Source organism: Pteropus medius, unplaced genomic scaffold (assembly GCF_902729225.1).
Source record: "Pteropus medius unplaced genomic scaffold, Ma_sr-lr_union100, whole genome shotgun sequence".
Taxonomy (NCBI): Eukaryota; Metazoa; Chordata; class Mammalia; order Chiroptera; family Pteropodidae; genus Pteropus; species Pteropus medius.
In genome coordinates, this window is record NW_024349519.1 from 29,064,796 (window position 1) to 29,091,129 (window position 26,334).

The 26,334-nt window shown below is 53.4% G+C and overlaps 1 protein-coding gene and 1 long non-coding RNA gene across 8 annotated transcripts in view; one reads left to right on the plus strand and one right to left on the minus strand.

Moving 5' to 3' along the window:
• NFIX (nuclear factor I X) overlaps window positions 1-26,334 on the minus strand; it is a 92,737-nt gene that overhangs the window by 59,063 nt on the left and 7,340 nt on the right. For 5 of the 7 annotated variants that reach the window (XM_039882785.1, XM_039882784.1, XM_039882781.1 and 2 more), the window contains exon 2: window positions 5,616-6,147. In XM_039882785.1, the coding sequence (XP_039738719.1) occupies window positions 5,616-6,147 (532 nt within the window). Of the gene's footprint in view, window positions 1-5,615; window positions 6,148-7,125; window positions 7,904-26,334 lie in introns of those variants that run through there. The other 2 variants (XM_039882783.1, XM_039882780.1) reach the window with 1 other exon arrangement.
• Window positions 3,667-6,934, plus strand: LOC120618519 (uncharacterized). The gene is made up of 4 exons (XR_005657271.1): window positions 3,667-3,813; window positions 4,833-4,929; window positions 5,295-5,363; window positions 6,550-6,934. It is a non-coding gene; the product is annotated as an uncharacterized LOC120618519 (long non-coding RNA).

Sequence of the window (26,334 nt, forward strand, 5' to 3'; positions counted from 1 at the left end):
AAACGAAATCCTCAGGAAGTCCTTCTGCACGTCTGGACCCCAGCCCTCCTGCTGCAGAGTGGCCACGTTTCCTCTGGGTGGGTGGCGGAGCACAGCTGGTCACCATGCTCGGGCATACAGGTCCCCTCCAGCTTATTCATGGCCCGAACTTGGCCGGCTCAAGCTCAGACAAGGGTGATTCTATTTTTCCCTGAGCTACAGCTTCCAACTCAGCCACCAGAATGAGCGCTCCACCGAGACGCCCCTGTGCATCGCAGCCAGCGGGACCCCCTGGCTGGTTAAAGAGACATGCAATGGACAAAGGCGATGGGAGCAGGTGGTCAAGGGAGTCCCACAAGACGACCAAGTCCAAGGATGGGGTCTGGGCATTTCTGATCTCCTCTTTGGAGGCACACCCCCTCTGAGGCCAGCCTGAGCCCCACCACCCCACGTCCCATTAACAGAGCAAAAGCGGCACTGGCTGGCTTCACGGGAGTGCAACCTGAGCGGCTGCACAGACCCCTAAGCTTGTGTAATGCTCTAACTGCTGTCACGCTGCAATCCCTAATCACATTAAACTGGGGGGTCTCACGTTTTCATTTTGCACTGAGCCCCGCAAATTATGTAGCTGGAAGGCCCTCCAAATTGTGTGGTGCTACCATGGAATCCGATCATGCCTGTAGTTTCCGTGTTCAATACTGAACGCTCCAGTTTAAGAGGGCCTCCGGAGGTGAGGTGGGGGGGGTGACCAAAATGGCGAGGGTGCAAGAAGCTGCGTCAAATGCGGGAAGCATGACAGACTGGCAAGTTTAACCTGGAAAAGGGACAGCTGGGGAGAGGGGTGGAGAGGAACCTTAAGAGCCACCTTAAACATTTGAAAGGCTTCAGAGTTACGCATGGGTCATCCCTTAAGCCAGAAATAAGACCCCATAGGTAAAGGTGAGAGGAAGACAGCCTCGGGCTCACAAAATCCTGACAACAGTCATCGCAGCAGTAGTCCACTGCTCGCCTGCTACGTGCCGGTACCTTTAGACACTGCACGTCTTTAGATATTGGCTGGTTTAATCCCTTTAACCATCCTCAGAGTTAGATCAATAGAAGAATTTATTTTCAACCAAAGCTAAACAATAGTGACATCTCTTCCAGGATGTTCTAAAGGGGTTAAAAGATATTCCGTCTATCTCGCTCACTTTATGGATCTGGTTCTTGGGCCCGCCATCTTCACTGGCCCTGGCACCAGATGGCACTGCCTCAAAGATGCAGGCCAGTGGCATGTCTGGACCTTGAGAAAGGAGGCAGTGGGTGAGGTGGCACAGTGTCCACAGTAGGGGTTAGCCCTCTCCCTGCCCCCACCCCAGAGGGCAGCTGGTGCTCCCATGGCCCTTCCCACACATTCACACCAGACCCACCAGACGGGCTGGCCGTCCAGCAAAGGCTTGAGGGAACATTGCTGGCATCGGCCATATCTTAGCACAGCTGACGTGGCCAAGCGATGGCCCCCACTGACGAGGAAGGATGCAAACCAGGAGCCCTTCCCCGGTCCTAAAAACCAGTGCTACTGCAAAGCCCCAAGCCCTGAAGCAGAGGGAGAAAACCAGGGAGATCTTAATACCAGAGAAGGGCGACCCTGCACTTGAAAAAATTCACTTAGACAAATCCTCAGGTGCTAATCCATTTCCTTCCACAGGTAGGGCCTGGAGGCAAGGAGGGAGGCAGAATCTCCTTTCGTGGCAGTGCACTGACCAACGCAGGGGAGCACAGCCTGCAGAGTCCAAGCAGGGAGACCCTACAGGACAAGCGCCCGATTCCTTCAACAACAACCCAAGAACGGCCAGGAAAGAAACCAGGAGGAAGGAGGAAGAGGAGGACCGCCTAGAGTTTATGTCTTGAAAAACAGATCAACTCACTGCGACGCATGGATCTTATTTGGATCCTGATCCATACCAACAAAACTGGGAGACAATTAGAGAAATGTGAACACTGACTATCTGACTATACTAAAGAAACTGTTGATTATTTTTAGGTGTGATAGTGGTATTGCGGTTAACGTTTTTCTAGAGTCCTTATCTTTAGAGACACGTACAGAAATAGTTACAGATGAGAAGCTATGACGCCTGGATTTTCTTCTAAACGACCCAGCGTGGGTGGGCAATGGCGGGGGATGGATAAATCGAGATTGGCCGTAAGTTGGCAACTGCTGGCGCTGGTGATGTGGGTTCCTTTTACCTGTGAATTTCTCGGTAAGGAAAAATCTGAGATGAAGGAGGCACACCCGAATACCTGGACTTCACAGGCCTCCACGGCGGGCCCGTTAGAGAGATCTGATGGGGAAGCCGACGCTTCCATTCAGTAAAGTGTTTTATTACTTTCAGATTGTTTTTCTTTCCTAGATTAAGGCCAACGTTAGCAAAGGTCTGAAGAAGCCGGTTCGCCTTCGGAGCCCTGAAGAGGCTCTGGAGACAGTCTAGCAGGGCTTCCAGACCAGCTCGGCCATCCTTCCCCACACAGGCAGAGGCCTCCTGGCCCCATGCTACTCTCCACCGCCAGCTGCCTGCCCTGGGACACCCCCTCTGAACGGAAGAACATCACTAGGAGTGCATCCCCTCCTCCTGCAGCAGGGTTCTCTGGCCCTGCTCTGCCTCAACTTCCTCTCATAGAGGGAACAGACAAATGGCGAGATTTCTTCCCAGCAGGAAGGCTGCCCTCGTGGGGGCTACGACACTCTGGGAGGCCTTCTGGACCCCCTATTTTGGAAGCAGACATCACACTTGTGTCCTTTGTTCCCTCTCAACCATGCCACCTCTTGAAGCTTCATGTGGGGCAGAACGAGGGCCCGAGAAGGCCACAAATGACAATGGTTCCTAGAGGTGAAGCCACTCCCCCACACTTTCCACCATGTCAAATCGGCTTGTCATCAAACCCAGCACCATCAGCTCAACCCAGATCGGGTTCTTCAGCCCAGTTTTAAGGAAAGAAAACACTTCTTTTAAAGTCCAAAGCAACTCTTGTCTGAGCCCTCACCACCCCAGCCCCTCCCACTTTACACCAGGAAGAAGGAGCATGTCTCTGGGTGTGGGCATGAGAAGGCCGTGCTGTCGGACCGTTGCCATTTGGGGGCTCGGCCAAGGGAAGACATTTTCTAGCAAACTGGGGCGACCTGGAGAAGCTGTGTCGGCTCCACACCACATCCTAAGACCACCTACCCAAGGCCCAGTGGTGGCCCATGCCACACCAACTCTCTCCCGTTCTTTCAATAAGGCACATTTGAATTAAAGCAATTCCAGCAAGAAAAACCTTCATTGAAACTCTCTGGCGTCCAAAGACCTGAACTATAGACAAATTATAAAAAAACGTTCTTAGTTCCCCGCTCAGCTTTTGTCAAGGAATTCGGCCTCAGCTGGGACAGAGGTGGCCTTGGCTGCATGTGATGGGGCATGAATTCACTCATATTCCTGGGCAAATGATCTCATTACAGGTGGGGGCGGGCGGGGGTGCCTCTTTTCTTCCGACACCTGCCTGGTCAGTCCAGGAGCCAGGAGGCTGGCCAGGAAACAGTCTCCTTCCTCACACACACTTCAGCCTACCTCAGCCCCATGCTGGCAGCAGTCAAGAATCTGGCCTAAAATAAGAGGCCAGGAAAACAGCTCAGCTCCAGGGACCCAGCTAGAGAGCAGGGTAGAAGGAAACTAGCTCGGGAGGAAGACAAGTATTGATTTTCATCTTAGAGGCCCTGGTTCTAAACTAGAAGGTACAGAATCCTCTCGTGGAGGAGCTACCTGACAGACACCAGCTCCAGGATCCAAGCCTTCCCCGAGCCACCTCCAGTACCACGAGGTACATGCCCTCCCCACTCTGACTTGCCGTGTAGATGGAGAATGAGGCAATAACTTAAATTTTTCTTTAGTCTCTTCCAAAAAGAAAAAGGACGAACAGGGGAGAAGATCGGCAGTTGGTCATTTTTGTGAGGGGTCATGATAGTCACACAGGGCTAGGTACAGGCCTAGAAAGATCCATGGAGGGAGAGAGGTGGTGGGGAGGAGTGCCCTAACATTCAAACAACTACCACAGTCTCCTCTCAGAAAAGAGAAAAAAGAGCAAGAAGAGAGGCCTCAAAGAGCACCTTTTCCTCCCCAGAGTTCGCTAATATATAAAGGCTCAGTGCTAATCCCAGTCGAGGTTATATTCCTGACACAATGCTGAAAGCTCCCCCAAATTTCATTTCTGGATTAAGTCACGCCGCTCCTCCCAGCGTCCCAAATAAGCAAGGGGGTGATCGCAGCAGAAAAGTGAGCTGCTTTTCTTTTTTGTGAATGAACAGGAAGGAAGACACACGCACACACTTGAGGGGAAAGAATATTCACTAGAGTTAAAGTTAAGCCACATTCTCTTCTATTCGCATAAAGAGAGAAAGAACGAAAACAAGGGGAAAAAATACTGGAATGGTGGAAAAGAAAACACACACACACACACACACACACACATACACACAGAAAGGTTTGGTAGCCCTCTCATTACAAGTTGGTTGGGCATAATGTAAACACACTTCTGCCTTGCTTAATCACAGAGTGCCGCCCGTTTAGGTTTCAAAGGCGGCAGTAAATTGGGCGTAGCTGAGTGGAGGCTAAAAATTAACCAGCCATCTCTGTTTCAATTTGTAAGAAAACAAAAGCGGAAAGAAATTATAAAAAAGAGAAAGAGTGGGGAGGGGGGGAGGAACAGAGGAGGAGAACTGAACCGCCCTGACCCAAAATGCAGGGTAAAATTGAAAAGGCAAAGAGAAAAACTGGAAATACTTATAACGTAAAAGGAAAAGGAAATTTTACAGAGTTTTGTTGACTGTTTGTTTCTTTAAGATCTGTCTGTGCTCCCTGACAAGCCTGTGCCCCTCAGCAGAGGGGAGAGGGCTTGTAGGCACCCATCCTGGGGTCTCGCCACTTCAGCCGGAAACAGGTGACGGGGAAGAGCATGAGGAATCTCGCGCTCCTTTTCACTCTCTCTGACATCAAATCACTACCTTACTCCCCGCAGCCAAATTCCCAGCCAAAACAGCTCCCACCTGGGCACCTGGGCCCCAGAATCTACCCGCCTCTGCCTTCTCTCCTCTTTTCTACTCATTCAGTCTCATATCCCGGGGTTTTTACACACCCCTCTCTCCACCGAACTGCTGCCCATCCCGCTTGTGCCAAATCCAGCTTTTCCCCAGAACTTGAGGGGAGCGGCAAGAAAGCCAACACCTGCCCCCCAATACTACTTCTGAATTATTTAAATCAGAGCAACCAGTGATTTTTTTGTGTGTGTGTGGTGGTGTTCCTCAGAAACTCTCACCATCATGGGTAAACCTGGGTCACCGCGGCCCCAGTCCTGAGACCTGCAGCATCTTTTGGGTAAGATGTATCCTCCAAATATAGAGATGCAGAAAATCGGGGACATGGCGAGGGAGCCAAGGAAGAAGAATAGAGAGGGTGGAGGGAAACAGAGGGAAAAGGGAACATGGAACGCGCTGCAGGCCTCCGCAGGACAGGCGCTCTCCTTAGGCCCAGTGGGTGTAGGGTTTTGACAGAGAGGAACAATAAACAGGACAAATGCCAGCAAGAGAAATAAAATGGGGAGGGGGGGGTGTAGTGAGAGCAACCTACCCGGAGTGTGGACAAAGTAAGCCAGATAAAGATCCAGTTCTTTGATTGTGACTCCAATGTGATGTGGCTGGACGCACAGGCCGGGGTTCGAGCACTGGGGCGACTTGTAGAGCCGCTCCCCATCAGTACTTTCCAGGGGGATCCCCTTAAACAAAATCACCATGACCAGGTCCAGCCGCCACACCTTGTCGGCCTGGCGCAGGCAGTCAATCCGCCGGATCTTGCCCTTCTGGTCGGGGTTGGAGAGCACGCAGCAGGGCGCCTTCTTGCCTGTGATGGTCAGCACAAAGTCCTCTCGGAACTCGGGCCGGATGTCTTTGCGCAGCTTGGCCAGCAGCCGGGATGCCCACTTCTGCTTGATCTCGGGCTTCTCGCCCAACAGCTCGTCCTTCACCGCCCGCTCCTCGTCCTTCGACATCCGCTTCTCGTGCTTCTTGAAGTACTTGCGCTTCCGCGCCTGCAGGTTGAACCAGGTGTAGGAGAAGGCGCGGACGTGAGGCAGCAGCGCCTCGATGAACGGGTGGAACTCATCCTGCAGGCGGCAAGCCGGGAGCATGCGGGGCGAGGGAGGACGGGAGGAGGGAAAGACGGGGTGAGGGGGAAAGAGAAGGAGAAAAGAAACGTTAGAAGGGGGCACTGGAGAAATCCCCTTCTCCTCCTCCTCCCCCCCACGACAATTTCCTCTTGCGATTGTTCTACGAAAGTGTGGTCTGGAGCCACCACCAGCCCAGCCAGCCGCTTGCTCCCATCTCAGCCTCAGCAGCCAGACAGAGGCACCCGGAGCCTGAGCACACACCTATTCTCTCTCTCTCTCTCTCTCTCCCTCACTCACTCACACACACGCGCACAGACAACGTTGCCGTCCACACACACACGCTGCTGGTATCCCCGCCAGGCTCTGTCGCGCCCATGACATCTCCATGTTCTATCGCAGCCTCGAACTCGTGTCAGCTCTCCCCGACGCGGTGTCGGGTCTGCACGGACGCCGGTGGACGCGCACTCGGGGCTTGTGGGGGCCGCCTTGCGCCCCGACACCAGTCGGTTTTTGGCCACCCCCAAGAAGAGAGAACATGACATCCACCAGCCAGCAAGCCAGGAAACGGATTTGGCTTCCCCCTCCCCAGCCTGTTTATATTCGCTTTTCTCCTGCTCCAATTGGAACAGCCACCCCAGCATTTTCAAAAATCAGATCTAAATCCTAAATATGTGATTTCAGCTTTGTTATCGACACCGATACTGTTAATCACAGTAATAAGGAACAAAACACTTCTTGTTAGCACAAATAGGTGGTTGTCTCGGCCACATTAGGGTTAAAAGCTACATGGGGTGTCCTGCGCCCCGTCCCCACTGACCCCTTCACCCTCTTTCCCACTCAGTCAGGTGACAGAGGGCTGGGCTCTCGCTTTTTGGTTTTTTTTTTTCTTTTTTTTTGCTTGTTTGCTTGTTTGAAGTTTAAATAATAATTGATTTCTGTTTACAAAAATAAAACTGGAAAAAATTAAATAATTACCATTGATCTGAAGCACCCGGCAAAGCCCAACGCCCGATTCTGAGCTTCTTGACTCAACAGAGTTGTGAGTTGGGGCGGGTGGGGGGGGGAGGGGGAGGAGAGGCAGGGGAGGAAGGTAAATGTTTTAAAGGGGGTTATTATTGGTGTTCTGGGGAATAGGGGCTGGGCTTGGGTGGATTCTCAAACCCTTCTCCCTCCCCCCCACGCTCCATTGCACAGAAGGGGAAATTAATATTTTTTTTGAAAAGGAGCAAAAAGAAAGAAAGGTCAGGGATAGCAAGCAGAGAGAGGGAGCAAGCTGGTTGCCACACACGCCAGGTAAACAAAAGCCAACCAAAAAAATTTTTTTTTCAATTTTGCCCCCTGTGCATCCTCTTCCAGTTTAAAAAAGAAAAATATGCATAATTTAAAAAATCGAAACCCACCTCCCAACACCTCCCAACCCACAACACACCCTACCCCACCCCCGTGAAAAACAAAACAAAAACAAAAACCAGGAGAGGGAAAAGCGGCAGCTGAAGAATAAGGCTTTCGGCTTTGGCAGCGGCACAGGGGTGTAAACTTGGAGCTGCCTCCCTCTGCCTCTGAGCCTGATCGAAGGCAAAGGGGGAGCTCGCAGATTCCCGGGGAAGGGGACGAGTTCGGACCGGCTGCAGACTGTCGCTGGCAGACGCGTGCAAAAGAGAGAGGGAGCAAGGGAGGGAGCGAAGAATAGAGAGAAAAAGGGAGAGAGCAGGGGAGGACGTGGATGGGATGGGGCCGTGTGCGTGTGTGTGTGTGTGTGTGTGCGTGTGTGTGAGTGCGCGCGCGTGAGTGCGGAGTGTGCACGTGCTGGTTGGCTTTTGATTTGCTTCTTTCTCTCAACTTCTCCCCTTTCATGCTCAATCCCCATCCATTTTGTGCCAAAAGCCAGTAAAGGGGAGGGAGGAGGGAGGAGGAAGGAGAGGAGGAGGGGGAGAGGAGAGAGAGAGAGAGAGAGAGAGAGAGAGAGAGAGAGAGAGAGAGAGAGAAAGAGAGAGAGAGAGAGAAGGATCCACCTATTTGGCAATGAGACATCCTCGAGCAGCCAATGGCTGTGTCCAAGGGGAGGAGGGAACCCTGTGAGCCGGGAGGGTGGGGAGAGCCCCCGGCAGTTGGAGACCAAAAACAATTTGCCCAATCGACAAGTTCACGTCTAATGAACAAGCAAAGTCCAGCAGTTATGAATTTTTCATTCCAGGCTCCCACTCAGGTCCATTTGGCAGCGGCCACCCAGCAAATTTGGAGGGGGTAGGGTGGGGTGGGGGCTAGGATTGAGGAAGACTCGGAATGTTTCTTTTCTTTTTTTTAAGCCAGAAAAATAAATAAATAAAGGCCTGACTCCGGGCAGGCTGCTGGCGGGCAGGAGCCCCAGAAGGCCTTGGGGAAAGCAGCTGCGCCTTCTCTCTGTGTTTTGGTTTCAGTCTTTCTCCTGGGCCCGCACACTCTCTTTTTCTGGTTCTATTTCTTTTTTTTTATTTATGGAGCGCACAGGGGCGAGTGGAAGTTTTCCTCCTGGGCCATACACAGGAGCCGTGCTATGAATAGAAAGAAAAGAAGAAAGAGAGCTGGGAAAGCGTCGATGCCAGCAGGACTTCCAGGTCAGGGACCCTGCACCCAGGGTGCGGCCACCCCTTCTTCCTGGAGTCTGGCGGCTGCTCTCAGGAGCACTCCCAGACCAGGAGGCCCCCCAGCACCCCGTGGCTCTCCTCCCCAGCCCTCAGCAGTTCGGCTGCTTCCCTGGGCCCACACCCAGCCACGCTCGCTCCATTAGCAGTGACAAGGGATGCCAACGCAATGCAGCTCAGCTCGAGAAACTGCAACAGTTTATGAAAATAGCCTCCTGTCACAGCACTCGCTGACAAGCCCTCCATGCAGCCACAAACACGACAGCCAACCCCGGGAGAAGTGACAAAGGCAGGAAGATGGACACTACTCCCCAACTCTGGGTCCTACTGACGCCTCCCCCACCACCTCTTTGCTTTCTCTGGCTCTGTCCCCTCCACTTGACCGGGGTTTAGTGTTTCTTGGTTGGAGGAGGGGAACACTCACCTGTCCCCCAATCCAATTCAGACTAAAGGGCCTGAATCATATGGAGCAAGGTATAAAATAAGAAACCTACAGAGAGAGAGCTAAGAAAGGAAACAACAGAACAGAAAGGAAGGGGTTCCATCAGGAAAACTGAGACAGCCTTGGGGAAACCAAGTCACAGAGAAGAGGTTCACCATGGAGCCCTGGCTCCAAGGCCTCTCAGGGAGGCCAGAGGGAAGCACTGAGGAGGGAGACCTGAGTGGTCTCCAAAGCATTCTCTCTGGGAGGGGCCATTGGGCAGCCATCCTTTAGGCCTGTAAGGAGGAGACAGTTATTAAAGAAACGAAGAGCAGAGGAAGATGAGAACACAGACAGGGAGAGGCTGCTCCCGCTTGAATGTCCCTACAGCTGCCCTCTTCCCGAGGCGAAGCTCAGCCCTCAGCTGGCAACAGAAAAAAGGTCACTGCTTAGTCGTGCCCCTTTCTTCCCCATCTGAAACCCTGTGCTCGGTGGCCTTTACGCCATGCAGAAAGGTTCCCAAATGAGTGCCTGGGGTGTGCCAAAACAAAACACGCAGCCCTGGGCTGGCACCGAACCCTGACAATGAGAAAGGTGCCGCTCAGTACCTGGGGCCCCAGCCTGGGCTCTGAATGCTCTAAAGTGAGCTCACTGCTGACCATGACTGAAGCGGTTAGAGGTGAGAGAGCGGGAGGCAGGTGACATTGCGGACAGGCCTCTTAGGGTGGCGTTCAATAATTAACGTCATGTTAATAACCAGCTTCGATCCAATTAGCCAAAGATGTCAGCTGAGTGACATAAGATACCAAACCCTGCCTCTCTACCTTGAGAGAAGCAATCCTACTTTCTAAAGTCAAGAAGAGGTGCTAGAAACTAAAGGTGAGTTGATATTTGGCACAGGGGTGGTTTTCTGGTATTTCGATTTGTACTAAATATTAGAAACGCAACAGAAAATGGCCAACGTGAGCCTCCTGGAGAATTCTGGCATGTTCTGTCCCACAGACCACAGCACTGGGTGGAAGAGACTCGCTGAACACGGGTTGATTCTGAATCTTCTGAATCGGGTAGTACAACTGGGTAGGTGGTGGGGAGATGGCAGATGAAAGGATCCACCTGGAAGTTAGGGTAACAGGAGGAGATCCACGGTTCGCCCCTGGATGGAGGGAGAGGTCAAAGTTTGATGGAGTGGTAGAGAGACTGGACACAGAAGTGGCCTAGGCGGGCCAATGGAGTGCCTCAGTGGAGCCTCAGGGACCCACGCAGAGCCCCCTTGTTCCCTCGATGCTCCCTTAACAGGCCCTTCCTAGGGGAGTAACACAGAGGGAGAACAATCAAGTGCCCTTCTCCTGACAGTGGTCATAACCTTGAAGATGGGCAGAGAGGGTTCCCAGGCAGCACTCTCCCCTCACCCTGTTCCCGCAGAAGAACAGCCGGCGTACTTGGAATGCTTGCGGAGGGAGAGCAGGTCTCCCTCACTCCACTGCGGGCACACAGAGAAGGATCCTGCTCAGGTTCCATTAGAAATACTTGGCACACCCCTGCTCCTGCAGCCCCCTTCTGCATGCCACTGGTGGAAGCTCTGGGCCCTAGATACACCCCTCGGAGCATCAGACAAAAGGGGACTGTCCCCCTTTTATTAATAAGAGAGTGGAGGCTCCTGTTGGAAAATTATCTGTCCCAGACCCAAACTCCTTACCTTCTTCCCTCCCGCTGCCCCTTCCCCCTTGCAGGGAGCTCAGGCGCTGTGCACCAGCACCCAGATTAGAGCCAAGACAAAAACTCTCAGACTATTCGAGGCCTCTCCAGGGCTGAGTCACCCACAAGTGCAAGGGTTCAGGTGATGGAGGGAGCAAGGGCACAGGCAGGCTTCCGAGGAGAAGGAGAGGAGAAGGAGAGGGGACGAAGGAATGGGAACAAGAGAAGAAAACAACCGAAAACTAAGAGAAAAGGAAGTCGGTGATGCTGGTGAGAGTAGTGAGCAAAAAAGAAAATTAAAGACGACATGGAGTAAAAATAAAGGAAAAGCAGTGAAATTTGGTGGGGGGAGGTATTTTCCCCATTTAAAGAAAAATCGAGAAGCCAGAGATGAGACTTTAAAAATTCACATGAGCTTTTGGTTTGCGGAAAGCAATTTTTCTGCCTTTGTGACAGAAAGGCCTTTCTTGTTATTGTCGAGTATATAGAATTTGATTTAAAAAAAAAAAAGCAACCGTTTACACTGAAACATTTCTAAAATACCCATGCTGGTTTCAGCCATCACTGGGAGAAATGTGTCCCCAAAAGGAAAAGACTGAGCGGCCGCTGAAAAAGAGGAATAGGGAAAGACAGAGAGACGGGAACCAAGCCTAGAGAGAGAAAGCAGAGCTGGGCCCAAAACTGCAGAGAGAGAAGAGCGAAGATGGAGGGGGAAATGAGAGAGGAGAAAAGCCAAGGGCTCTAGAAAGGCAAAAAAAAAAAAAAAAAAAAAAAAAAAACCTAGCTAAGGAAAATGACTGCTTCTGTCGCAAGAAAGTGAAACATGTGGTTTTCCAAAACTCGACAAAACAAATGAGGCCTTGTGGATTATTTAAGGGAAAATAGAAAAATACGTACAGAACCTCACTCACACATATAGTATTTGAAGTCTTCAAGAAAACAAAATAATTTCCCCAGCCTGAGATCAGCTTCTTAACTGGCCTATACTTGCCAACAGTGAAACATCTAGAAGCACAAGAAGTTATATCTTTAAAGACAGGGCCACTGTTTGGAGGTCTCTTTATCTTAAAAAAAAAAATCCTATTTATCCACATCCTGCTTGCTTTAAGGCCTAGGTTTATTTTTTTAGACCGACACATGCTAATTATATATATATATATATGTGTGTGTGTATATACATATATATATACATATATATATGTATACACACACACACACACACACACACACACACACACATCCATGCTAATTTGGATAACTAAACACGGTTGGTGCAAATAACTGACAAAACCTACATAGAAATTACCAGATATTTCAGTATCCATTTTACTACTGCATATCTGCTGCTTGAGTAAAAAAGGACGGGCGCAGGAAATTTTAAAAGGCCACAAATATAGCCCAGATTAGTCTGTAGAATTTCTGGCATTTTATAATTCAGCTTTGGCCCAACCCGAAAAAAGCAGACTTCGACTTAGGTCTCCCCTCTTGTCCCACAGAAGGGACACAAGAAGGCAGTGGCCGACTCTGGGGGCTGAGATGGAGAGAGAACTGTAGGAAGAACGAGGAAGGGGCCCCCGGCAGCTTGTCCTAGAGGTGGGTGGGGCCTCCCCTCACGCGGTGGGGGGCAGGCTGGAAGGGGCTCTGCAGCCAGCGTAAAATCATCCAAGAGCCTGGAAAAGCCAGGCACGGAAACCAGAAATGCACATTGTGAGGAGGCTCGGAGAATTTGGACAAAGCGGGTTTTTGGCTGCCTTGGGCCTGTTTTCCTCTGCTCAGGAAAGGCGTCCCGCACGGTTTTTCCAGCGTCCTCAGGCCGGCTGAATGGATTTGCCCCGCACCCCGGGGCTGGGTCTAGGATGGGGCCTGCCTCAGAACCAGACTAGTACTCCTCTCCTATAAAGCCACCCCTCCTGCTTTCCCCTTCCTTTTCTCCTCCTGACTACAAACCGGGAGCGGTGGTCTGGGATCGGGCCAACAGGCAGCCTCGTTCTGGCTCTAAACACTACCCTGCTCCAGGCGCATCTCCCCTCACCCTTCTGGCACTGAATGAAATAGGGTAGGAGCAGAGGACTGGGGGAGAAGATCTATTCTCTCTAGTGTAACTGGAAATTGTTTACTTTCATCCTCTACAGGGAATGGGAAACAAAAACCCTAGTCTTTAATTCATTATTTAGCTTGAAACTTCCTCGTGTCACCAAATAGAAGTAAAACTGGGAAGGCCAGAGTCCTCTCCTCCAGCCAGGGGGTCTAGTGGGGATGCAACCCTCAGCAGAGTGCACAGGACAGATGACAATCAAGAGCTTCGACGGACCAGGGCAGTACACAGCCTAAGCCTCACCCACCTCGTTGGCCTGGAAAGTGTCACTCCATAGTGGCCAAGGGCCTGGAAAGAAGAACCCCTTGGCCAGCTTCACAAGTTTCTCTAAAGAAGAACTGAAAAACTGACAAAAGGCTCGAGAAGGGTAGACCAGTACAGGAATATGAGGTCTGTGCCCGGCACACTATGAAAATATCCGCAGGGCAAGAGAGAAAGCCAGAGCAAAAGGCTAAATGTTGAAAACTCGCCGGATGCCCAGCTGCCGACTATCGACCCCAGAAGAGGCTTGGGGATCCTCTTGGGGAAACGTTCCTCTCCATCCCCCCCACCCCACCCGCCCGCTCCACAAGGAGTCCTGCACCTCGGGAGACTCCTCCTGCGCCCTTCCCGGCCCTCTGCCAGAGCTCCACCAGGATCCACTGTGACACTCCTTTGCTTTGCTGGGTCTGTTCCCGCTGCCACAGGAGAGAAGGGCCAGGGAAGAGATGAGAGATTCTACGAGGCCCCGTGCCCTTGCCTGGTCTGCACTCCCCGCACCCCTGGCCCAGAGAGAGCCTTTTTCTTGCAGTTGCTGCGGCAACAGGCAGTGCCCAGAGCCCAGGGCAGAGAGTGGGGTGGCCGGGATGGGAATCGCCCACGGGTTTCACAGCTCCAGGGCTCAGGAGAGCTGGGCGGGCCCTGTCTGGGCAAGCGGCTTCCCCAAAATGTACAATTTTAGGAGTTGGAAGACATGTTTCAATCTCTCAAAACGTATTGCTCCCCACGACTATTTTATTATCAGGATCACTGCCAAGGAAACACGAGAATCCTCATCCCCCTGGTGTCTAGCCCCTGCAGAGGCTGGCACCCGGGTGCCCGGCACTCAAGGCCGTGCCTACCCCTCGGCCACAACCCCTTCCTCCGCCGCTCCCTTTCTTTCTCACCCTCTCTCCCCCTCTGTATCCTCCAGCTCCAACACAAACTGTTTGCACGGGAAGTCTCCCTCTATGACCCGATTCAGCACACACAAGGGAAAACTGTGGGCGACAGACCCAACGTCCTAACGAACTTGAGTTAATTAATGCTAAGGAAGAAAAGAGGCGCCCTCGCTCTGTTGAATCACGGTTCACTAGCCCTTTCAGTTTGCTGTGGGTGGAGGAAAAAAAAAAGAGGCTTTTTGGTTCAAATATTTTTGGGGGGCGAAGGGAAAACAAAAACACCGCAGAAGGGCCTCGGAGGGTGAAGCTGTCAGTACCTGCCGGGAGGGACAGAGGCGAGGGCAGTGAGTGTCCTCCCCCAGCTTCTGGCCTGAGCAGCAGGGCAGCGCTGGGAAAGCCAAGAGCAGGAAAGAAAAGGGAGGGGATTATCAATTCATTTCAGGCCTGTTAAAAAAAATTGCTCCAAAAATGACACCGTCAGACTATAAAATCCATATATTCTTTAAGAGGCTCGAACCCAACAACTCGATTTGAGCAGAGCCGTGAAAATGTTTTAACAGTGAGGGAAAACGAAGTATGGATGGCACGAGTACAAACAATTTAAGTGTGTGGGGGGAAAAAAGGAGAGGTGGTAATGGGGGGGCAGGAGAACAGCTGCAATTTTGCTTTCCAGATGTTGACAGCAAAATGTAATTGGCAAGTAACTTCCTCCTTATCACGTTTCATCCTTTGGTCCTGAGATGTTAAAATCCTATACCTAGACCTAATTCTGCAGGTGGTCTCCAGGCACTACGCACACATGGACGGGTCAAGAAGCCTCATGGGCCACAGAAGCTTTATTATCAGCCCACTAATTTTTACAAGCCTTTCCACCATCCCTTAGCACGGAGGCCTGAGCAAAGCAGGCTGGAAGACATTCTTATTTCAATTATTATTAATGATAATTATTATCATATTGTAACGTGCAGTCTTTACTTTTGAGGCTGGGCCTTCCCTTTTCTTAAAAAAATAAATAAACTTTTTAACTAAAGTGTGGTGGGTTTAGAGAGCACAGCTCTAAGGCTGCGGCATGATACATTGTCACAAAGTGAACACACCTGGGTAACCCCACCCCGGTTAAGGAATAGAACATTTTCAGCCCTGCCGAGGGAGCCTTGAGTTTTTAAGCTATAGATTTCTGGCAATTTACATACCTTAGAAATAGCTCCTGCCTCACCAGTAGCGTCAAATTTGAGCAGCTATGTACACACACGTGTTACACAGCACGGTGTATTACTCATGTGACCACCAAAATTCGTACTGAAAAGAAGGCCCCTAGCCCCCTCGCTGCTGTAGGCGACGCCTCTCTCTGTGCCTGCCCATCTCTGATCAAATCGACAGGGCAACCAACGCTGTAGCAGGGTTAGCAGACGAGCAGGCATGTGGGGAGGACAAACAGGGCCCACGGAGCTGAAAACCAAACAGCCATAGTGACCTTGCGGAGTAAGCAGGCAGGGACTGGGGGGCCACAGTATGTGTGGGTCATGGGGAAAAGAGGCTCGGCAGGCTGCCCTCAGCCCAGCCCATGAGAGCCTTGCAGGGAGAAGAAGGGGGTGGCAACAAGAAGAGGGCCTTGAGAGTGAGGGGGTCCTGGGGCGGGGCTGCGGCAGGAAGGGAGGCCCAGCCCTGGGGCATCTGCCTCCCCTTTGGCTGGCTCCAGCCCTAGCTGGCTCCCCGCTCACTTTCACTCGCACTAAATTTACTTTATAATTTTAAAATTATATTTTTAAAAAAGCAGGAAAGAGAAAGCACTTGAAGGCAAAATACCTCCCACAATATCTCTCCGAGAGGGGGGAAAAGTTTCTGCTTATGTAAAAAGATGAGTGCAAGGGATCGCTGAAAAGTCTAAGCACCGAATAACAAGGAAAATAAAAGAGAAACGCATTTAATTAAAAACACCTGAAGCAAACAACTAACTCCCTTTGCAAGGAGCAGGCACTGCACAGCCAGTGGCACTGGTGGGCACCAGCCCCTAACCTCTATTTCTTACCCACTGTCCCCTTTCCTTTCTCGAGGGCAGCTTCGTCTTCTCCAAGTACTATGGAAGCCGCTTTTCCTTTCCAGCCGTCCACCCCACACGTGGGGGAAGGACCTGGGCAGCCTGTTAGGCTCCCACTGGCCTGGAGCAAACCTCTGCAACCTTGACAAAGACCCCCTTCCTCTACTTCCACACCTCCCCAGGTGGGTCCACCATGGACCCTTCTTCTCTCCTGCTCCAAATCTAGGCCCTGTGGGTGGTGGCACTGTCCTGGGGCTAGACGCCAGGCCCAGCCCAAGTGGGCAGCTCTCTCCCCTACCAAGGGCACCGGGCTGCCAAGGCACGCTCTTGAGGACCACATTTTCTTTCCCTATTGCATATGGGGCTGGAAGAAAGAACTGTTCGGCTTAATTAAAAATATGACATGGGATCTGAGCTCTCTGAGCCTGTGATCTTTAGAAACACTTAATTACTTGATCTCTTTTGGGGGTGGGGTGCAGAGTAGGCATGGAGACTCTGCATCTGAGACCCCACATCCCCCACCGGCTTGACGCTCCCACCAGCCTGCCGCCTGGGAAACGCGCCCTCGGCTGGCATGGGGGTACCAGAGCCCGGCTCCTTTCTTCCTTTCTTTCTTTTTTAAATCGCTCTAGCGCAAACCAGGCAGTGGGTCAGGGCCCAGAGGCGGGGGAGGGAAGAGGAGAGGGTTGTCTCTGAAAGAGGGTAAAAAAGGAAAGCAAGGCTCCAACTCCGGGAGAAGAACGGCTGCCGCAAGTTTCCCGGCTTGTGCCAGTTGGGGATTTGCGAATCAGACCGGAGCGGAGAAAAAGGCGGGTGAGAAAAAAAGCCCGCATTAAAACTAACCAGTTCTGCCTAAAAGCGCGCTTTCCACTCTTAAATTAAGACAATGCCAAAGGGAGAGGAGAAACAAGTTATTTCTCACTCTTTAATTATTCCAATGCTTAGCATTATTTTTAAAAAACCACACATATTAGCCAATGATATATTCTAACCCTCAACAAAGCTGGTATTTTTCTCTGATTACAGACTTTGCCGCGGCAACCCCAAGCTCCGACGACAGAGGCAGCGCAGAAGCGCGCTCCTAAATGAGACACAATTTTATTAAAATCATAATAATTCTTGCAATTGTACAGTGTCTTTTCAGCAGCGGAGATCCCAGGTGCCCCACGCCCGCATCTACCAGGGAACCGGCGACCAAGAGCTCAGTCGAGAGGCAAGCAGGCTCGCCAGCTCCACGGAATGCCACCGGCATGTATTTTTCTTCCTTTTTTTTTTTTTAAGTCATTTTCATCATTCAGCCTCCACCTCATTTTTTTTTTTAAAGTAAAACTCCTTTAAAATTTTTAAATATTTTTTTAAAGAAGAGGGAAAAGACAGCCCAAAATATAAGGGGGGTAGGTAAAGGAGCTAAGTGTGGTCTGGGAGCTTGGGTGGGCAGGGGAGTTAGTTACTGCTGAGACGGGTAGCCTCCGGGTCCAGGGTGCAGAGGACAGGGTCAGCCACAGCCTGGGGTCACCTCCCCTGGCGCAGCTAGAGCAGGGTGAGTCATTTGCATGTGGGAAAGGAGAAGGACCTAACACCACCGAAGGGCGTTTAAGTAATTCGGGTGATGAGAAGTCAGTTTACGACTGGTTTTGGAAGGAACCGCTTGGGAGGCCCCTGGGAGCTTTCTCTGAATGTCCAGGGGCTGCTTGAGCTCCCGCAGGTGGCTCGGGGGACATCAGCTGGACACCAGCCTTCTCTTCCAACAGGTTAAGTCGGACCCACTGTGCACACACGTTCTTTTTCCACTTTTCTGTCCTCTCCCCGGCCTGCCCAGGAAGTGCTGCAAAATGGCTGGTAGCAATGGATGGGGAGGTCTTAGTGCCCCAAACTCTAGAGGTCCGCCCTGAGAGAAAAGGCAATGTTGATCAGAGGGGACCTGGGTGGGCATTTTTTTTAAAGGTTCTTAGAGGTTGGCAACTCCTCCCGCCTGAAGGCAGAGGAGAGGGAAAGGGAAAGCCCGTTTTCTGCCACTTAGTCACATTTCTTCCCCCTGCTCACATTTCTTCCCTGTGCTCGTGCTCGCTAGAGGCCAAACGCCCCCAAACCCAGCCAACCCTCAAAACAAACAGGAATCTCCCCTGGTAAATTTCCCCGCCTTTATTCCCAAAAATAAGGCAGCTAGGGAATAATAGAGAGGCTCCTGCTAGGCCCGGGTGTCCGGAGGCAGTAACAAGCATGATACGGCACAGAGGAGGTATCCTCTAGGGATTGATGCCCCCAAGTCACCCTTGGATTCTGGGGCACTTAAACCCAAAAGTCCCCGGAGCAGGCACAGAATAACAGAACTCATCAATAAACACCCCATTCATTTCCAAACTCTCGTGGGCGTCATCAGGGTGGGCACAGGAGGAGGGAAACTGAGGCGAAGTAAGCCCTGAGCCCTACCCCGCGAGCCTGAGAACCAAACGCGCCTAGAGGCCAAAACGCCTGCCTCCACTTGAGCCCCTTCTGGTGGCGGCCTGCGATGCTGCAAAAGCCAGCGCCCCTCGAACCAGGCTGACCCTGGACCCCGACACCTGAAGGGGTCACTGTGAGGGGCGAGGCCGCTCTCGGGGAAGGAGAGAGCAGAAAGCCGCGCCCGCACAGTTCAGGGCCCAGTTCAGGGTCCGAAGGATGCAACTAGGAAACACTCCCCTCCCGCAGGATCTAGAGGGCGACACCATTCTAGGGCCCCGCCTATCGCCTCAGCTCCTTTACACCCGTTCTCAGTGTCCTCTCACCTGCCCACAGAGGCATTGGTCCTTACTCCCCTCTCAATGCCTGGAGCGGTTCAGCCCAAGCAAGTCGACCCGGTGCCACACGAGCTTCCCACACCAGGTGCCTCGACGGGCCGCTTCCCGCCTTTGCGCACGCGCACTCCCGACCTTGCGCAGGTCCTGCGCGTAGCTGGCGTGGCTCTAGGGCCCCGGAGTCGCGCTGTCCACACCGTCGAGGCTGTGTTGTCACCTCCCACCCCGTGATGAGCTGTGCAAGTGACCGCGACTGTCAGCACCTATGTACTTCGGGGTGGAAAGCACAGAGCACTCCCCCTGCCTGGGGTTTGCCCACGACCCCCTCCCACCTGAGGCATGCGGGTCCGGGAAATGCCATGGCGCGAAAAGAACACCAGGGAGGCGACAATGAAAGCAGCCCATAGGAAGCGGACACCTGCCGATGGGCACACGCAGAAGCTAGCGCACAGGGCATCGGTAACACGCTTCCGCCGGGGTCTGCACAGGCACAAGATGCGATGCACATGTCAACTGGGGAGGCTTCAGGGCGACGTGGGGGCTGAGAAAGGCTTGAAGGACCATCTAACTTTCTTAAACCGGTTTGGGGCACAGAAGCACTATGGTTCGGCAATGGGGCCCTCGAGGGAGTCCTGGGACCCCACACACACACACACACCACACCTCCGCCCAGGAATGTGCTTATATTTTAAGATACCTCCCACCTCTCCAAGACCTACACACTCGCTCCTCCTGAGGTCCATGGTGAGCACAGGGAACCCGTCTCCAAGCCCTGGGCGCACCTGAGGGGAAGGCCAGGCGAGCTGGTAACGCAAGGCCTGAGCTGCCAAGCTGGACTCAGGGGGGCAAATGGAAGTTTCGCAGGAGGAAGGGGGACATTAAATGGCCTCTTTGTGGAGAGGAATTGCGGGCCGTCACTCAGGATTAATTTAAGCAGCAACAGCAAACACACACCAAAAAGCAACGTCTCCCCGCCAGCAACCACCCCCGCGATTGTGTTTCGGAGAGGGCTGTGGGACTCGGTGGTGTGGCTCGGTCTTTCAAGGCTGGGGAGGGGGACGTCCCTGCCCTTTAATAAAGTGGGGCGTCCACAGTCGGAAGGGGAAACGCTGCTCCTGCCTCGCCCCATGTCCCTTGCTTGGTGAAATGGGTTTTGCAGGTTTGGGAGGAAGCCGAGTGGGGGTGGTAAAAATCCAAGTACAGACGTGGAGCGGGAATAGGGGGAGGTTCTTACATATAAAAATATATATATAAAGGGTACAAATTTCCAATATAAATATAGCAAATGCAGGGGCGCTGCTGGGCAGCTCTGGGCGTCTCACCTGTACCCCAGGGACATTTGGGGAGGCAGTGTTCTAAGAGTAATGGGGGCGGTGGGAATTAGGCCTCCGTTTCCCAGTCCCCTCCCCCAACAACCTGAATGTGGCTTTGGAGCCAGGTGCCCAGGGCGGCCTGGCAGGTGTGCGACTCACGTGAAACACACGCATGTGCAGGCTGGGGAGGTGAGTGCCCACGTGTGCCTGAAGCCACGTGCGTGGGCACCAGCAGCTCCTGCAGGCTCACAGACCCACCTGAGCCCAGGACCCCCATGGGGGTGTAGAGCAGTGCCTGTGCTCTGAACCCAGTGTGGGTGCAAGCAGGAGTGTGTGCGCGTGTGTATGTTCAAGACCCCGATCTGATGTTGGCCAAGGGCGTGTTTATGGGAGTGTGCCCAGACAGTCAATTGGACTGTTAGGCCTGGTTGAGCATATAAGCTGGCGGTAGCTGGAATCTCTATCCCGGGCGCGGGTTAAGGGCTCTCGCCAACACCTCAGTCGGTGCTGCTGTGCCAGTGCGCGCTTATGTGCGTGTGCGTCCCCGAGTATCCGCTGGGGTGTAGGACATGGGCGCATTTGCGCCCGGGCGCCCGGGCGCCCCTGTCAGGGCCGCCAGGCAGAACTGTGCTTCTGCGGAAGTACTTGCACACGCCCTAGGAGTAGCCACGTGCGCCCGGGCCACCTTCGTGGCCGGGCTGGGCCCGGATCTAGCCCCCCAGCGGGCCAGGGGGCAGGGCTGACAGCCCCACGGGCTTTGGCGGGATGTCGTTGGAGCGGTGTTGATTTTGGCTGTGGCAGCTTTAATGGGGGAAGCCCCGGGGAGCGGGCGGGGGTGGAACAAAGAAGGAAAAAGCCAGGGAAGGCCGACAGCAGAGGAGGAGGAAGAGGAGGAAGCGCCCTGGAATGCGGAGGGCCCTGGGGAGTAGGGGTGCAGATCGCCTGAGGCTCCCAGGCCTGGCTTGGGCTGAGGGACTTGCCTGGGAGCCCATGGCTGCCTCCCCTCCCCAGACCCCTGTGGGCAGGGATAGAGCTTCTGAAGACCCAGAACTTCTCTGCCTTTCAGGACCCTGGCCCCAGCCAACCGGCTCCTACACAAGGAGTCTCGACAGATCCTCAGGCTGAAGCCACTGTGGGCTACAAGCAGCATTTGGGGTGGAGGGCATGGCTCAGATTTCCTCAGCGAGGTTAGACAGCTTGAAGCCCCTTCCCAGTTTCTTGTCTGGGCTACTTAAAACCTCAGTTTTCCCAATGTGGAGAATGGGATAGGAATTCCCAGGCAGAAAGCCAAAATGGGGAGCTGCAGCTGGGCAGGAGTGGGCTGAAAAGCACGGTGACCTGTTTGAGTTTTGCTTGCCCCTGGGCGCCTGGCTAAGTAATTCCTGCCACCCCACTTCTAGCCCCATAACCTTGGCACTTGACTTTTCAGCCTCTGTTTCCTCATCTGTAAAACAGGTTACGCACACCTGCCTCATGTTGGGAGGGTTATAGGAGGTCACGTGCACCCATGTGCTGCCCTAGCATTAATTGCTCTGGAGTCGGTAGCTGTTATTTTTATTGTGAGGAGTCTATGGCTGTGACAAGCTGTGATGCTTGGTGTGATTGCGTGAGGCTGGCTGTGTGTGCGACTGTGCTGCTGTGTGTGCGCGTGTGTGTGACAGGTTGTGTGTGAGACTGTGCGTGGACGACAGATTGTGCCGGTGTGCGGCAGTGCCTGTGACAGGCTGTCACTGTGTGACAGACTGCGGGTGGTGGGGTGTTGCGAGTACCGACTGTGAGTAGAGATGAGGTGGTGTGTGGGGCTGGGACCAGGGGACCCCCTGCAACCTACCTCATAAGGGTCTGGCTGACAGTGACACATGCAGGCTCTTGGGGACTAGGGAGTAGTCAAGTGTCCCCTGGGGCCTTGGCCTTTTCATTGTATTCAGCGGGACCCCAACTGCTTGCAAACTTTGGGAGGTGATAGGTCAGAGGGACCCTATGATAGAGCCTCACCTTCACACGCTGTATCATCTCAGGTGCCCACTCCCAGCCTCACTCCTGGGTTTGTGGGACCCCAGGAGGGTCATCAGTTCCCTTTGGGCATGGAGGAACCCAGGCCTGGATGGCTTTGGTGAGAGACACACACCCTGAGCCTGTTTCCCACACTTTCCCTGAGCTCCAGGCCTGGGCAAGGCTGGTGAGATCGGGAGAAGGAAGGATTTGAGGAAAGATCAAGAAAAGCCAGGAAATGGAGAGAGGCGAGAAAACCAGACATTTCCCTGGGACCTGGAGAACCCGGGTGAAAGCGCATCAGGCTCACGGGGTCAGGACTGGCAGCCATTCCAACAGACACCATGAGCCCTGCTTAGCTTTTAGGGACTCACTCAAGTCAACCCTGGCAGAGAGACAAGAAAACCCAAACACTCTCCTAATCAGTGTGGAATTCCACTTCACATGCCACCCAGGCCCACTGGTTCCTTCTACAGTTGGAGAAACTGAGGCTGGGAGAGGGGAGGGGACCCTTCTGAGCACCCACTCATGCCCAGGAGACCAAAGAATATAGGACTCCAGGCTCTGAGAAACCTCACCAGCTGGAAAAATTCCAGGGCCCATGGGGGTGCAGCACCCTGAAAACCCTGCCCTCCCCCTCTTGGTGTGTTAGAATGTATGTGTTATGTGTGTTAGGGTGTGTGCTGTGGTGCACAGCTGTCGTGCACCTGGTGTGCAAGCCACAGCATAATGTGTGTCCCTCTGTCGGAGGAGGCTTCTGTGTGTCTGTGTGTCTGTGTGTCCGTTCAGGGCCAGCCCCTGCCACTGAGGGGAGAGGCATTGAAGCACCCCGAAAGTGTGTCTTTGATACTTGCAGCCTCGGCAGCGAAAAGCAAGTTTCCACAGGGCCGTCTTGGGCTGAGGCCAGGCCGTCCTCAAATAACATTTGAAGTTACTTAGCAAACTTTGTTTAGTGCCGAGAGAGGCGCAGGCAGCAGGCTGGGGGTGGGGGGGCAGTAAACCGGTTCCTCCGAAGTCCCTTGGCCCTCTAGGGGTACAAGTGCCCAACGTGGGGCTTGATTTCCTACCCCACCTCTGGAGAGGGGAGAAGAAATCTTGAAGGCTTGGGGGGAATTTGAGGGAAAAGAGGTCGGGGCATCCCAAAGACGTATCCTCCCTTTGGAAAGTCCAGGCTCTGGGCTGGGGCAGAAACACCCACCTGGTCTCCCAGTGGCCCAGAGGCTAACACTGGGCCCGGAGAGCCCATCACAAATGGGAGGGTGCGCCCTTTCTCTGCCACCCCTGTTCTGCAGCCCCACTCTGCCAACCTCAAGGTGGGTGGCACGAGCTAGCTTGGACTATGTGTCCCCCTCCAGACACACACACAACCACTCAGAAAGCCCTTGGCGCCCACGTGCCCAGCCCCCAAGCTCTCACTCCCAGTGTCCCAGCCCTAGGCAGCAGAAAAGGCTAGAGAGACAGTGATGGCGATGGCAGAGTTTGGAAGTGAAGTTGGCGCCTATGGGAGCGGGAGAAGGAGGGGGAGGAGATGCCAAAATGGTGAGCCATTACAGGGGAAAAGGAGAGGGAGGGAGGAAGGAAACAGGAAGATGAGAGCGAGGCAGGCATCCTCACCAAGCTCCAGGCTGCAAAGGGGCAGTGGGAAAAGCAACCCAGACCCTGCCGGGGAGGAGGCATGGAGGACGAGCCCCAGGTGGCACAGGACACCCAGCACTTCCCCACCCCCACCTCCACCCCCATCCCAAGCTTCAAAATGGAGACTGGCAGCAGCAGCCGCTCGGCTCTGCCCGGGCATGGGGTGGGGGTGGCGGGCAGGCAGGGCGCCAAACCAAATGCCACCAGCTTGGGCACGGTGGTTGCCAGCCAACAATGCCGACCCCACCAGCCCCAGTCCAGAGCCTTGACACCTACAGCTTTGAGGGTAGAGGAAGAAGGGGGCCCAGCAGGAATCAGGGGTCCAACAGACAAAGCCAGGTCCCCCCAAGCCATGGGCAGGTCCCCAAGACCCTACAAAATGGCGCTGCCTGGCACTGCCAGGGTGACGGGCTGCGGTAAAAATAAACCGGACCCGCCCCAGGGGAGCTAAATCAGGGGGCCCAGGTGGAAGTGCCATTCCAGGCCGCCAGCTGCCCCCGCCCCACCCCCAGGCTCAGAACAGCAGGGCTGAGAACGCCTAGTGCCCATTGAGGCCCAGTTTCTACACAGGAGAGGTCCCAGCCATCTTGTGCCCAGGTCTATGCAGATAGCATATGTTGTATCCGTAAGTATAGATAATGGATAACCTCAAGTTGCAGCAACAACAAACCATGCATTCTGGGCAGACGGTGGGGTGACTATGCTAAGCCATATACCCTTGACCTCCAGACTGCCCCTTTGAGAAGGAAAAGGGCATACACTTGAGCTATGGCAGAGCGATGCTGAGTTGAAAGTCAGCTTCGCAGACCATCTCTGCTAAAACCGCAGCTGCCCAGCACTCCCATAGGCCCTACCCGTTCTCTCCCCGCACATCTATCACGGTCTCAAGTACTGGACACTCCCTTGTTTATAGGGTTCACTCACCTCCCACCAGGGCTGGCCCCTTGGCTGACTTTGCTCCCTGCCGAGCCCCCATGGCCCAGGACAGAGCCTGGCACCCAGGAGGTGCTTGATACATATTTGTTGAAGAAATGCACAGGCCCCCGGCTGCGCCCCCAGCACGCGGGCTCCAGCTGGGTGCCCAGCAAGGTGTGGGAGAGGGCATCAGGCCCTGCTGGGGTGAGGGCAAGCCTGGCCAGAGGGGGTGCGACGACCACCCACTCTCATTCTGAGCCCTTGGTGGAAGATAATTTGAAGGTTGGAGGGGTAAAGAGGATTCAAGGGCTGATAGGTAGGACAAGCATCAACCAGGGGGATGGGGGTGTACAGGCCAACTCTGAAATTTGGTAAAGGCCAGAGAACAAGCTGTAATTCTGTCCCATCAGTAGGATGTAGAATAGTGGCGACTGGAGAAGTAGCTCGGGCTCCACTTCCCAGCCCTTGACCCTGACATTGGACGCCTCTTCTCTGAACCTCAGTTTTTCATCTATAAAATCAAGCATTTACTCCACATCAAGCACTCTTTTAAAGCACTGTCTGTAAACCAACTCTTCTGATCCTTACCACAACCCTGTGAGAAGAAACTGAGGCTCAGAGAGGTTGAATGACTTGCCCAAGGTCACGCAGCTAGTGAGTAGCAGAGCCAGGATTCAAACTCAGGAAGTTGACTCAGAGGCTCTACTCTCCTAATAATGTGCAAATGTCCCAAATGTCAACAATGCCAAAGTGAAGAAGCCATGCCCTAATATGCTGTCAGACACACACAGTAACACACAGATGGGCACGGCTAACCCCTGCCCCACCGGCCTTACATGGAAGGACTCGGGAAGGCGAGCTGGGAAGCCCCTCAGCACCGGGCTCAACACAGTGTGCACAGAGCACACTTTAGCCATCACTCTGATTCTTAGGATGAGTGCTCATTTCGTTATCATCCTACAAAAAGCTTTCTCCCTGTATGATTCTGCCAGTCATCTTTCTTCACTCTTTTTCTAGAGTCAGAAATGAAGAGTCAGAGGCCAGAGGATTAGTGAAACAGCCCTACGGAGGACAAGAGTCTTACAAGTTAGCCTTGCCTCCACCTCAGACTGTCTTGATGGCTGCCAGAAGCAGAAGAGTGAGAGTGGGGCCTTCAGCCGCTGGGCCCAGAAGACTAGGAGTGTCCTGGGCAGGGGTGGCACGTGGCCTCCCAGGCTTCGACAAACCAGTGTGGGGATTCAGAGCTCCAAATTCCATCAGGAGAGGTCGGGGTGATTGAATCTGCTGCTCAGAGACGGCCAGGGAACCGGCAGGTGTGAGGAGGGCAGGTCTCATCTCTTGGGCGCCGGTTCCAAGCAGGGCCAGGTGTGGCCAGGTGTGAATGCCTGTATGGGTGTGACTCTCATCCCTGTGTGCTGGGCCAACACAGGACTGTGTACATGCCACACTATTTGTGCTTGGACTTGGAGGGGGCTGTATTTGTAAAATACCTGGATCCTGGGAAGCAAGACAGTGTGAAACACTGTGTCAGCTAGCTCTGTGTGTG